At 38.8% G+C, this 14,823-nt stretch overlaps 1 protein-coding gene across 4 annotated transcripts in view; it reads right to left on the minus strand.

Moving 5' to 3' along the window:
* Nucleotides 1–601: 601 nt before the first annotated feature.
* The window catches only part of arhgef37 (Rho guanine nucleotide exchange factor (GEF) 37), a 111,625-nt gene continuing 97,403 nt past the window's right edge, over nucleotides 602–14,823 (minus strand). For all 4 annotated transcript variants that reach the window (XM_055643032.1, XM_055643033.1, XM_055643029.1 and 1 more), the window contains 2 exons: nucleotides 4,258–4,442; nucleotides 602–2,526 (listed from right to left, as the gene is read on the minus strand). In XM_055643032.1, the coding sequence (XP_055499007.1) occupies nucleotides 2,320–2,526; nucleotides 4,258–4,442 (392 nt within the window). In that variant the 3' untranslated portion in view covers nucleotides 602–2,319. The remainder of the gene's footprint in view (nucleotides 2,527–4,257; nucleotides 4,443–14,823) is intronic.

Consider the following 14,823-nt stretch of genomic DNA (forward strand, 5'->3'; position numbering starts at 1 on the left):
ATTTTAGAGATACAGCACAGAAACCGGTCCTTCGGCCCACCAAATCCGTGCCGGCCAGCGATTCCTGCACATTAACTCTATCCTGCACACAGTCGGGACAATTTACAATTTCACCAAACCAATTAGCCTACAAACCTGTAGGTCTTAGGAGTGTGGGAGGAAACTGGAGCACCCGGAGAAAACCCACGCAGGTCACGGGGAGAATGCACAAAATCCTTACAGACAGCAGCCATAGTCAGGATTGAACCTGGCGCTGTAAGGCATTAACTCTACCGCTGCACCACCATTCCACCCACTAACTTATTATTAACTGTTAATAACTCAGTAATACCTCATTCAATAAGGCAAGGGATTTTCACTTTCCTCCAGTGTGAATAATTGGCGAAGATTGAAACTCTTGTCAATTCAACAACTATGTAGAAGACAGAACAAGTGCAATTAGTGAGGAGCCTGATATTCATGGTGTGGGTTTGACTGCTCCTGTACATAAACTGCTGTCAGATTGCCTCTGCTGAAACAACGAGCACTGCTGTCACTGCAAATTCTGGAAATAAATTACTTCTGATCTGCATTTCAAACAAAAAGGCTAGCACAAATATAAACATTGTTCATGAACATTTTTATTTTGCACGTCAATACAACATTTAGTAAAATTTATAACTTGAAAATAAAGATAGATAAAAGCATTTTTCAGTGACAACTTATTGTAATTATGACAAACAACCACATTTATCGCACGTGTGTTTATAGCAACAAAGGAAAAATAATTAGATACTGAAATTAAAAGATGGAAAATCTTTGAGGGGGATAAAGTTGGTAAAGTAGATTGATGCAATGTTATTTAAAACAATTGGATTAAATACTGTAGCTCAAAAGTGAGCTATTTAACAAATATACTGTTCCGAATGAACCTATTTAAAACAAAATAGCTTATTCCATGCTGATTGGCAAATATTAGTGGAAATACTTCACAAGAAAATGGGTTAAAATTAAATAGGTTTCTTTATCACACAATGCTGTTAATTTTTTAGAAATTCAATTCTATTAAAAACAGATAGCAGAGATTCTCAGCTGGCTAGGAGGCTTCTGTGGAGAGTAGTACAGAATTGGCCTTTCAGGTTGAAATTCATGAACTGAAACTTTGCTTCTCTCTCCTCTGACACTGTCTGGCCAGATGAATATCTCGGCCATTTTCCATTGTAAGTACAGTTATGTAGGTTAATTGGCTTGGTAAATGTAAAAAATGTCCCTATTGTGTGTAGGATAGTGTTAATATGCAGGGATTGCTGGTTGGCATGGACCTGATGGGCCGAAGGGCCTGTTTCCACACTTTATCTCTAAACTAAACTAATCTTAACTGTAGGATTTTGGTTTTCAATTATCTTTCAATGCTAACAGCATATAGTTCACCTACCACCTTTTAACGTCAATACTTTGAAGTGTGGATGCATTTTACGTAATATTTTTTCAGTCTATTTCCAAACCTATTTAAATGTAGTCATATGCCAAAGATATATGCAGAAAAATCAAATTCATCATAAATACAATATTCCCATTGCCTACTGCTGGTAAATTATTGTGGAGTGTAACATTTATATGTTTGTTCCAATCCCAACTAATTAATATTTCTTTCTAAAAAAAACAAATTTTAAGATGCTAGCGTTTGGAAATGGAATACATCTTGTCACTTGGAACATAAGTTAGTTTAACATGAAAATCTTCCACTGTATTATCTTAACACGTCTATTTAGTTTTTTATGGATCAAGTGAACTGTTCCAGAAATTCTATCTAGACATTTTGGATATATCCAAATAGATTTTGTTTATATACCTTGTTGAAAATTAACAAATGCAGAATGACTCATTTGATACTGACAGTAAGAATTCATATGGATATAATCATAATTCACCAGGCTTTCCTTTGTTTAATCTGAATGTAAGATAAAAAGTGTATGTCAAATTGAACAATTCACATTTGAAAGTGTCAAATGTAAAATGCATAAGCATATGGTATTAAGGTACACAAGAATTGACCATATATTAAAATCTGGATACTGGCTAAAATATCAAAACATCTATGCTAATTGTTCGTAATTATATTGCATCGAAACAAAAATAACATATACTCTTTTAAAATAATATCATATATTTGTCACATAAATTTATTTACCACCTAAATTGTTCTCATGTTGTAATACCCATTTGGTAACATCAAATTTAATGATTCACAATTCTTCAGGGCTCCTTGCTACATTTAATGTATTCAAGACAAATTAGTGCAACTTTTCACAAAACCTTCACAAATGATTGGAGCAGGTATTATAGTGCAAAGGAGTTCCTCCCACCAGTCACAGAAACTTTTGTTAAATAATTTGAAGGCACATATCCCTTCTGTCCATTTACTTCAACAAGGTACCATTCAGTGCTTCCTCTCTTATCATGTGCTTCCAGTATGGTTACTAACTCTCCAGGCTGTAAATTGGCTTCATGGGGTCCTCTTGCTGCAAAGTGATAAGCTGCAATAACCTGCACAGACAGCAAAATAGCAGATATAAGCAAAGTTTTTCTTTGGACACATGTTACATTCCAGTAATCACAGAGTCATGGCTTGAAGCTGTGGAACATCAAGAGTCACGAGTGTTTTATTGTCATATGTACCGAAACAGAACAATGGAGTTTGTATTTGCATTCATTGTTAATTAAATGCACTTCGTCCAGGTAGAAATTATAGTAGGGACACACTTCTTCTCTGTGTATGTTAACCATATGATAAACCCATTTGCAAAGAATGCAAAGGAAAGCTTATCTTGTAGTATTCCCATTGAAGGTCCTAGCTGAGTACTTCTCATCTGTGCATTCCCCCTTGGAAGCAATAGCTCTGTTCCATTTTATCTGGAACTCTTTTTTTTTAACTTTCACCATCATAAACTTGGCTATTTTGATTTGGGCTGGGAAAGAAGGTTATTACGACATGGTCATTCGATAATAGTGGAAGGAGATAGCAAAGGGCTGTTTACTTTAAAATAGGATCAATAATTGTCAATTTTGCTGTAGAACAGAAAGTTCTATGTCTTCCTAACATCCAGCGAGAAAATACAAAGGGCGGCATAATCTGCCAGTCAAATCGGAAGAGTAGGATAGGGTCAATTAATTACTGAATGCATTAGCAATTCTAATATTGTTGTTTCATGATATCCATTTAAAATTTGTAAACCCAGAAGAAATCTGCTACAAATTTTAACAATGATTTCAAGAAAGATTCACAATTAAGGATAGAAGTTTGACTTCTCGGAAAGATCAGTATATTATATTTTGGATATGACAGTTTGATGTTTGCAGTGTGTAGCCACATGATTTGAATGTGCTTTTTAAGCAGATCACCCAGTATTATACATCTGTGGGAGAAAAAGATCAAATTAATCTTCATAATCTGCTAATGCATTTTAGTACATTAAATAAGAAATCCAAATGTATTTTAATATGTCAAACCAGGGCAGGACTTACACAGTAAATGTTAGGGCCCCTGAAAGTGTTGTAAAGCAACGAGTCTGAGGTGTACAGGTGCATAGCTCTCTCTGAAAATGGAGGTGGTAAATAGGGTGGTGAAGAAGGCATTTGGCACACTTTCCCTCATCGGTAAGTTTATTGAGGAGAGGAATTGGGGCAACATGCAGCAGTTGGACATGACATTGGACTATACATTTGGAGTATTGTGTGCAATACTGCTGTAGGGAGGATATCATTATGCTGCAAAGGATGCAGAAAAGATTCGCCAGGTTGTTACCAGGTCACAAGGGCGTGAGTTATAAGGAGATGTTAAATAGGATGGGAATGTTTTCACATAGGAGGATGAAGGGTGACCTTATACGGGTGTACAAAATCATGAGGAACATAGATATAAGTGATCATTGCCTTTTTCCACCAAGGTAAAACAGTACAAAACTGGAAGGCACAGGTTTAAGGGGAGAGGAAAAAGATGCAAAAGAGACTTGAGGGACAATTCTTTCATGCAGAGAACGATTATTTCATGGTGTATATATGGAACAACGATATTTAAACAGATACTTGGATAGGAGAGGTTTACAGGGATATGGGTTAAACTGACACAATATGAGTTAAAATGGCACTAGCTCAGCAAGCAAACATGGTCAGCATAGATGAGTTGAGCTGGATGGCCTATCTCTGTACTTATGATTCTATGACTATGAATGTTAGAACAATGTAATTATATGAATCCCTTAATTGTAAACCCCTTACTTGATATCGCATTGTGCTTGGCGGCAAGGAAAGAAGCGTTTCAGGCAAGTGACAAGATCTTCTTCTGGAATTTGTTCCATCGCCAATATCAGCAAGTGATGAACCTAATAAATCTTTATTTCCATCGGGTTCTTTTTCAGGCTGATACAGGCTCAATTTTCCGGCAGGGACAAATCCTCTACGACCTTACAAAAGAAAGTGTTACAGCTTCAAAAGCAGCATTCCTTGATTCAGTGGAGCTAAGTACAGGTTTGTTTGCTAAAATTGAAATATTTCCAACTCTTGGTTATACAAGCAAATTACCCTTAGTATTCATTATTTTATTATGTTAATAAAATTACTAATGATGTAAAAAATCCATGGAGTACAAATGAATTTAATGAAAAAAATGTTTTTTTTTTCTATATCAGAGCAACTGGACCCAATATAAATCAGCTCTAAAAGATCGTAGGAATCATTGGCACTTCTCTGAATATTCAGCTGAAATGTACACACAGCCTTACACCTAGTTTGCATTTTTTCATCAACACTAGATTTCAATATAAATGTATGTTTAATTTGTATAATTGATCTCCTTCATTCATATTTCCTAATCCACAGGGAATGTCACTCACAGTCATCTTCATTTCTTGACTGTTTCGATGCTTTGTTTATACAGATAATTTTATTTGATGAATAGATCTCCCTTGGTATTGATAACAGGTATTCTGTATCTGCAACACAATTGTGATTTGTAACTGCAAATTCTGCATGGACTAAACGGGTACATCTTGCCACGGATTATAAACTGGTAGTGGTTACGTGTCTACCGTGAACAAAAGTGTGTTCCTGTGTAAAAGCAGGAAGATGTGTCTGATTTCAATTACTTTAAAGGATCTGCACCATGCATAATTATTCCCAAGTTTTAAAATGACAGTGATTCACTTTTATATTAATTTTAATTGTCACTTTGGTCTGTTCATTTACATTTTTTATATTTGCAATTGTTATTATTTTCTGTTCATTCGTGAATGTCACTCAGTTTTAACCTTTCATTACGGAAGGTTAAAAAAGGGCACTCCAACCTATTATTCCTGCAGTGGTATGTTTAAGCTCACACATATGCTCTCTTAATTACAGATAATTAGGAGAGAAAACTTGTGTTTATTTTCTAAAAACAGTTGGAATCCGTTAAAAAAAAACATTTTAGTCATGCTCCTATTTAGTACCTTATGACTGCAGGCATGAATTTAAAGTGGGGAAAAAATATTTTATTCTTTCTAATGCTAAAATTAGCGAATACACAAAAATATGCTCTGACTTTCAAAACATTATTTAGCTGAATATATACTTATACAGATCACCCAGGCAACACATCTCCCTCCTAATAATTCATGATGTGTCTGAATACAGATTGTCCAAACATTTGTATGTTACAGGCTATTTTGATCTGATGTGCAATATCTACTGTTAATTGAGGGCTGTTGCTAAAAAAAAGTGTCAGGAAATAATGAGTTATCTGTCCGGTTGCCATTTTGTTTTAGAACAATCTAACAAATGTTTCAGCCAACAATTTAATCATCATTTAATTCTTGGTAAATGATGGGCATTTGGCAGCAGAATTTACAAATTGTAATTAAGCATAATATATGATTTAAATGAAACTAAAATAAATAAAATGAATGTAAAATACCACGTTGAAAGTAAGAGGAGGTATGTTTTTTTTATATCATGACAAATCTTGTGAAATATCTTCTGTCTCCATGTGAAATATTTTACTGTGCATCTTTAAAGGAAAATCAATTAATGTTGAGAATCTACAGTGTGTATTGTATTAAATATTCCATCTGCATTTCAATCATCTTCCTCGTCCTGAATATTAAAGTTCTATTTGAAATGCATTTCAACAGGTTTAAACTAGTTCTGAAGAAGAGTCTTGACCCAAAATGTTTTTCAAATGTTTACAAAATGTATCCCTTTTCTCCAGAGATGCTGCATGACCTGCTGAGTTATTCCAGAACTCTGTGTCTATCTTTGTAAACCAGCATCAGCAGTTCCTTGCCTCCACATTCTAAACTAGTTTGTATTGGAAAGGGTCCCACTGATGCAATGGTGAATGATCTTCTGAGTTTGTGCCTTAGACAGATGGTTGGGATACAGCAAGAGAACATCCAATTTGCATCCAGTTGAGACATGCCTCAAGTGGATGGTCTTGATAGAAAAGGATTAACGTTTACAGCATAAACATTATTTGATCTGTGAGAGCCACAGACCTAACTGAGTATGTACATATATGCATGTTGTCCAACAGCACTTGCCTTTATAACACAAGGTTATTATAGGGAAGATGGGGATTCACACGGTATGAAACTGTCTCCTCAGATCCTGGTGAACTTCTACCGCTGCACCATCGAGAGCATCCTTACCAACTGCATCACAGTATGGTATGGCAACTGCTCTGTCTCCGACCGGAAGGCATTGCAGAGGGTGGTGAAAATTGCCCAACGCATCACCAGTTCCACGCTCCCCTCCATTGAGTCTGTCCAAAGCAAGCGCTGTCTGCGGAGGGCGCTCAGCATCGCCAAGGACTGCTCTCACCCCAACCATGGACTGTTTACCCTCCTACCATCCGGGAGGCGCTACAGGTCTCTCCATTGCCGAACCAGCAGGTCGAGGAACAGCTTCTTTCCGGCGGCTGTCACTCTACTCAACAACGTACCTCGGTGACTGCCAATCAGCGCCCGGGTCTCTGACGCTGAGAGGCAGACGTTCTATTGTTGCCCCACAGTGTTGCCCTAAAGTTTTGATATACTTAAGGACTGCCAATCACCCCCTCCCCCCCGGACACTTATTATTTTTTATTCAAATCGTTTGCTATGTCGCTCTTCAAGGGAGATGCTAAATGCATTTCGTTGTCTCTGTACTGTACACTGACAATGACAATTAAAATTGAATCTGAATCTGAATCTGAAACTATTACGAATAAATCAATGTGCAGATAACAAAGAATTGCAGGACATCTGAAAAGATGAGTTAAATGTGGCAGTGAGGAAAAAACAACAGTTTAGGTTTTTTCTCATACCTACCCCCACACCACTGCTATAAGGAAATAGAAAATTGGCTACTCGGTACTCCACTCTGGAGCTAGGTTCATGACTGGGCCTGCACTGTGATCCAGATTGTTGTGTAAATTCATAGAAGCAGGATTTCCTTGAAAACACGGCGCAGTCCAGCGCTGCTCTACGAAGACCAGGTTGTCCAAGTAATGATGGTTCCTTCTTATTCAGTTCCCTCGCAATGCTTTAAAAGGAAGATAGCTGTGTAATCTGATATGGGCGTCATATTAGAGTATATAGGTGACTCACGCCTGGAAGTGTTTGGGTGAAATTCCAGAATGGCGAGATATGACTGGAAATGGTTACTATTCCTTTTCACTCTGGGGGAAAAATAGATCAATTTTCAATTGCAAAATGCTGCAAAAATGCTCTTAATGTTTTGGCAGGGTTGTTTTGTCAAAGAGAGCAGATCATGATTAAATTAAAGTTGCTCTGCCAGTCTATTTTGGGCAGGACCATGCAATGTGGCTTTTCGGATCTCTGTGGTCAAATCTACCATTATAGATACCTTTTTCTACCTGCAAAAAAAAAAAATACAGCTTCACTTATTCTATCTACACAGTTAGCAACAAAAGTTAAGTCTTTCAGGGAAACCCATTTCTGCTTGATAATTCATGATATTTTTGTTTGTAATATTAAATCTTGCATCTTGTCACTTAGGCATGGTTGGAATCAGGAAGTCAGTGCACCTGGAGGAAACCCATGCGGTCACAGGAAGATTGAGCACACTAGTCACACAGACCCCGAGGTCAGGATCGAACCCAGGTCACTGATGCTGTGAGGCAGCAGCTCTACCAGATGTGCCAGGATGCAGCCCTCATGTAGCAGTTACAATGAAGTGAGCTCCATTTCCCATGACAAAGCTCAGGTTTATCCCTGATATTTTTGATTACAGAAAAGGGGTTTTGTTACCAGAAGAGGTCTCAGAAGTGGCATATGTTTGAAACAAAAAACATAATTTAAAACAAAAAGAGAAAAAATAGGGAACCATTGACCAATTAGACTAACATTAATGGACGTTAAGGGACTTTAATCTACCGTTAGGAGCTTGGCGATAAAAAACAACAAGAGGATTGGGCAGTGGCAACATGGATTTATGAGAGGCAAATCATGTTTAACAAATCTTTTAGAGATGTTTGAAGTTGCAACTAGAAGGATAAATAAGAAATCGATTAATGTACCTGTTCAGAGGGCCTTTGATAAGATCCACATATGAAATTATTAAATAAAATTAGAGCAGGGGTTATTGAGAGCATATATATAAATTATGGACTGAAGATGTTAGTAGATATAAAATAGAATATGCCATTAAATGAGTAGGGTGCCAAGGAAATCAATGCTGGGGCCACAGTTGTATCAATATTTCCGAATAGGAGATGAAGTGTAATATATCTGGGGTTATGATATATGGCAGTGTGGAAAAGCTCAGTAGCAGTTTGAATTAGATAGAGGATTCCAAGAGGCTTCAGGGGCATTTGGACAGGTTACAGCATGGGCTAGGACAAGGCCAATGGAGTATGATGTGAAAAAATGTCTCACAAAATGAGTGAAAATATTTTCTACTTCCGTAGAAAAATAGAAGGGATATTTTTAAAAGGTTGAAAGATTTACACATTGAAAGGTGCCAACGTGTTCCAAGGATGTTTAAAGAATCACTAAAAGTTTACATAAGTTTACAATAATCAATTAGAAATTTAATTCAGCAGAATAGAAATTGTTCGCCTGAATTGGCCTTCAGTTGGAGAGGCAAATGTGGTTATCCACTGAAACAAGTCTGTATCTTCCCCCTTCTTAAACCATCAAAGTCACTCCTTCATTGTTTTAGTTTTATAGGTTTAGAGATACAGCATGAAAACAGGCCTTTCGGCCCACTGGTTTCATGCCAACCATCGATTATCCATTTTCGCTAGTTATCCCACTTTTGCGTCCACTCCCAGCACACTGAGGCCAATTTGCAGCGGCCAACACACTGCACGTCTTTGGGATGTGGGAGGAAATCGGAGCACCTGGAGGAAACCCATGCAGTCACCTGGAGAACGTGCAAAGGTGCGCTGAAGGTTCTCATTAAAAAATGGCTCTGTGCAAAACAAAGTTGTGCAGCCAACTGCGCCAGCCACATTGCAGGAACCCCTCAGATTCTCTTATGACATTGGTACACATTTGCTTTGGGATTCCAAAGGTCTGCTTGGTGAGTGCTGTAGTGCAGCCATTAATCTGTCCACAACACAGTTTAGCCATGGAGGACACTAAAAGCCAAAGGTGCAGGACTGATCTATCCCTAATCAGCAAGCCCCCTGCTAGCTGCAGCAGGTCACAGATTTAGAGAGTGAGGGGATGGGGAAAGATAAAGCCATCAGAGCATATGTGAAGAAAATCTGTGAAGAACTAGAGCCAAAGGTGGTAAAGAAGGCAAGCACGCACAGAATGGTAATGGAGAGAAAGCCCTCATTCTGTGACACAGAGAAATCATCTGAAGTGTCCATAGGAGCAACGTAGCTGCAGCTTGTAATGCTGTCTTATTGTCAGAATATTGCAAAACATTCAAACCTTTTTATGCCACTTCTGGAAAATTATGACAATTTTTTTACTCCTGCAAAACAGCATTAGTCACTGATTTTACTAAACCAGCAAGAGATGACCTTGAAAAATCACTGTCAGGTTGCTCAGTATAAAATTGGTGACAATAAACATGGCGAGGGCATGTGAATTGGCACAGGAAGGATTGCAGCAGAGAAGGACAGCGGAAACTAACGAACAAGCATGAACAGGATATCACTATTAACAAAGAAATAAAAGACTTTCCTTCCTTCTTTGTGCCTTTCAACTAAATCCTGAGAGCTAATGACATTAAGCTAAAAAGAGAGACTGGTTAAACATCATTTTGACATTCAACTACTGTATTTGGGCTTCATGTTGTGTGCAAAATAGACACACGTAGAGGTGGCTTGATTCCTAAAGGGAGAGAACTGATGATTTTGTGTTTGCCTCATGCACAGCTAGCTTTATGTGAATAGTTCCATTGTGTCCGTTTCTATTGGCACCTGTGAAATGCCAGGAGATTGATCAAAAATCAGTGATCTGCAAAGGACCAAAATTATTAACCAATAAGTTTGGTGCTTGGTTAGCAATGGCATTGAGGCTAATAATGATGGTGCGGCATCAGTAACATGTCAGCAACTGATACTGAGCAAAAGCACTGGGAAGTCAGCAGGCTGTAAGAGGGATGAATGGATTCAGGCCAAACATAATTATTGCAGCAGGGGGTATCCTGTCTTGAGTGGGTGTGTGCTGGTGCTAGCCTGGAGCACTCCTCCTTTTGACCCATGTGGGGACCTGCCCTACTGGGCTTGGTCTCATTCTCAGGCCACTGAATGCCCACACCTGCAACCTTATGCTGGCGAGGAAGACATCACTGCTCGCACATTGTGACCTCATCAAAGGTGGTAGACTGGCCAATGATGTCACTGGACCTACGTCTGCTATTTTATTGATGTTTCAGTGGCAATCAAATCTTATCGTAATGTAGCTGTGGGCGAGGAATTGGCCATTGGTTAAATTCACCAAACTCTTCATTGCATGATACACTTTATAACTCTGAAGCATCCACTCCAGGCATTGAATTTAATTGGATCACTTCTCCAAATAACACCATACACCACAAATGAACGCATAATGGTTAATAAGCCTTTACAAACCTGTCTCAGCCAGCAGCACTGCAGCTTGTATAATTCAGTCGTATTTGATCACCACCTGTGCAGAGACATTGTCGTTTGTCCCTTCCCTCTTCGCATATATCACGTTTGATTTCTAAAATGTTATTGTTTCTAATAAAATGTTCACTCTGTTCCTCTTTTCATTGGTGCTATCCAACCAACTGAGGATTTTCAGCATTCTCCATTTGCAGTTCAGACCTCATGCACAACTGGTCTCTCATTCTGTCCGGCAACTGATGCTTCAATGTAATTACTGTATCTTCACAACTCTAAACACATTGTAATACCTTTTCTAAATCACTGTATTCAATTGTATATACTGAACTGAACACTTTAAAATGGAGGACTAATAACTCAAATCAGCCTCTGTAGTAGTTACTATTTTATATTGCATTTGGACATTTGTGAATTCCATGAAAACAGATGCAACAATCTCTGTTTTAGCTGCTTATTAAAACTTTTTATCTTTATGCCAGTATTCATACCAATTACACACCCTAATTCCCACTCTAACTCCCTGGAGGCCAGATTGGTCCTATTTCTTTGTGTTGCACGTGACATTTTTCCATGGTTCATCTTCAATGCTTACAGCTTTGACACACCTATTTTCAGCCTCTCTTATGGCATTTTAGCTATGTTGTATTGGGCTGACGTTAGTAAGTCTGTGCCTATTGTAATATCCATCTGATAGATTTCAACCCTTTGCAACTCGCCCCACATTGCAATGCAATCCTCATTTAACGCTTCCAACTCAGGCCATTCGGCTATTCACTTGTAAGCAATGAGCTCTTGCCCAGAACTTGATACTCTGTCAATGACATCCTTGGCAGACTCATTCAACCACCTCTGGCTCTTTTGCTTCCCCACTTCCATTCATCACATCTTCCTCTAATCTGTCTTTGATTTTGTGAATAGCCCCATTGTTCTGAAATTGCTAGGTCTCTGTCAAAACAATGCTTTTAACTAGGAATACATGCAGCCCTAAATCTCCCCACAACGGCCTTCACAAGCCCCCACTGCTCCTGCGTGTGTGGCTTGCTCATCAGCCACACTCGATCCCCACAAGACATGAGACTGCACAACCATGGTAGCATTGTCTATGACAGGCCACCACCATAACATGCAATGGATTGTCTCCCACTGTCCCTAGAATTAGATTATCCTTTCCTCTGGGGCACTTCACCCTGGTCTACTTCTCTCGTCAGCTTTTTGACTTGCTTTGCAGGGATCCTTCTTAAATTTGTGTAGGAAGGAACTGCAGATGCTGATTTACACCGACATAGAATGCTGGAGTCACTCAAGAGGTCAGGCAACATCTCTGGAGAAAAAGGAATAGGTGACATTTTGGGTCAGAACTCCTCTGCCTGACCTACTGAATTACTCCAGCATTTTGTGTCTATCTTCTTAAAATTGTGACGGCCTCCACTGGTGTATCTGTAATCAATACCTTCTGGCATTGCATTTCCCAGCCAGGATGCAAGGCACGCTTCATTTGATGACTTGCAGTGAAATAGATATATTTTCAACCTATATTGGCAGAAATTCAAGCAGTTCACACTGCAAATCCGTGAATCTTGAAGAGTGGCCTCATTGTGCTCTATCACTTGGAAGGTACAGCTTTGTTTATATCATCCAGGCTCAAAGCAAATCCACTTAAGGTGATATCACATTTACACTCTCTGCCGTGCTGCTTCACCACAGTTTGTGGCTCTATGCCTCATGTCTCTCCTTAGATTTTACTTGGTACCAAAGTCAAATATGCTGCCGCAGAGCACAGTCTTACCTACACTCTACCTCCTCCCATGCAGGTGGTGTCAGATGGGTCGTCATCAAATACCATCTACTATGCAATCAAGGTATTTTGGCCTCGTGGATGGAACTCTGTAATTTGCTGCATACCCATTTGTGGATATACCTTCACCCACCATTTTAGGTAGTTGCATAGCAACCATTAAACTACCATTTTCTGCAGCCATCTTACTGAATCTGCAATCTGTAACCATGGTCTACTAGTGTCTGCTAGCTGCAGATCCTTTGGAACACATCACATCACCAATGGGGAGAGGTACATGTATCCCAGAGAGTGATTGTTCCAAACCCTCATTGCTGAATGCTGATCCTTTTGGAAGGAGACACTGTTAATCTAAGTGGCTCAATCCATATTACTCCAAAAGCAATGGCCCGTAACTAGCATGTGACTAGTTCCGTTTATCTCTCAGAGAGGCTCAACAATTCACTTCCCCAGTAAGGCAAAGGGTTCCTGCTGCATATGCACCTAGCACTATGTTCTCCACTTCAATGGAGAATGATGGAAGTGTTTTATATGCACGTTTTTATGAGAGAATTATTTGCTGCAGATGTGATGCGCATATTTGGAGTTTTTTTCTTCAGTCAACAAAATGGCCTTAAATGTACAGCCCTGATCTATCTCCTTAAATGTACAAGATTCCATTGTCTCATTATCTAACTTCATCGTGCAAGTGGTATCCCCATGGGATTGTTACACACAGTAGTTCTTAATGCCTAACATAGCTGGACTACTATGGTATCAGACATAACGATACAAACTACGGGTGATGTGCAGTTCTAGCCTCTGCACTGCATGAACAATGTGATTGCACTGGAGGGTGTGATGAGATCTGCATCATGACCAGGATATTGTCTGTGTTAAAGCATTTCAGTTATGGAAAAGACATGGATAGGTTGGGTTTCTTTATCCTGAAGCAGATAAGGCTGAGAGAGAACCTGATTCAGATAAGTAAAATTATAAGAGCCAAACATGGAATGGACTAGTATTTCATTCATGCCAAGGTCTCCAACTTGTTCTCCTCGTGTGACCTACCAATTTTCCACCAAACACACTTATAGCATTCTTCGGTATGAAGATTGAACCGTACCAACATTACTATCCCTGTGAGCTTTCTCCCTGCTTGCACCTTGCAACCATGCTCTACGTGAAAGTGCCTTATGTTTTTAAATGTCATATATTATGTATTAAGATATATCCAATCTTAATATTCTTGTTCAAACCTTGTCCATTGCCTTAAATGATTTTGTCTGAATTCTCTCATCCTCCAGTCCACACAAACAATGCTAGATCCAAAACGATCAGGACATTACACATCTTTGCCAGTTTTTTCAATATTTGCCAACCGTTTATTTTCCCCTTGGTTGCCCAATCTGTAAGTTCTTGAAAATGTCTGGTGCCAGGTTAAAGTGCCTCTTAAAGATTTTCATTATATCCTTGAAAGAATCCTCATCTGCAGTTCATGGTGCTTGTAAACTTACTGATGCTCCAGTCCTTCCACCAGCAATGATATTGCCTTTCTCTTATTGTATACCACTTAGTTTCTCTATCCTATGTCCTGGACTGGGACATAGCTCCCAGTGGGCCAGACTTTGTACTTTGGACTTTTTCTTTTGTAAATATTGCTAAAATATGCATATGTGAACATGCAATATATGCAAAAAGAACCAGTAAACCATTAGCTGCATCCTTCATGGACAGGGACATTGTTACTTGTTACATTCACAAGGCAAATGGCTAGGTTCACTCATACTCTGGCTTCTTGACATACTCACCACATTCTAAGTCTACTCCTGGATTTATTCTGTTTTCCATTTTTGCTTGCCACTTGGTTTAACAAAGCAACAGAGGTAGAGATATTAATGGAACAACCAATAGCATAACGATAATGTGTCAAACTCATGACTTATGGTACACACCATATTAATCATATGTTGTTTTTCTGCTGACT

The sequence above is a fragment of the Leucoraja erinacea genome, chromosome 11 (genome assembly GCF_028641065.1).
Source record: "Leucoraja erinacea ecotype New England chromosome 11, Leri_hhj_1, whole genome shotgun sequence".
Taxonomy (NCBI): domain Eukaryota; kingdom Metazoa; phylum Chordata; class Chondrichthyes; order Rajiformes; family Rajidae; genus Leucoraja; species Leucoraja erinaceus.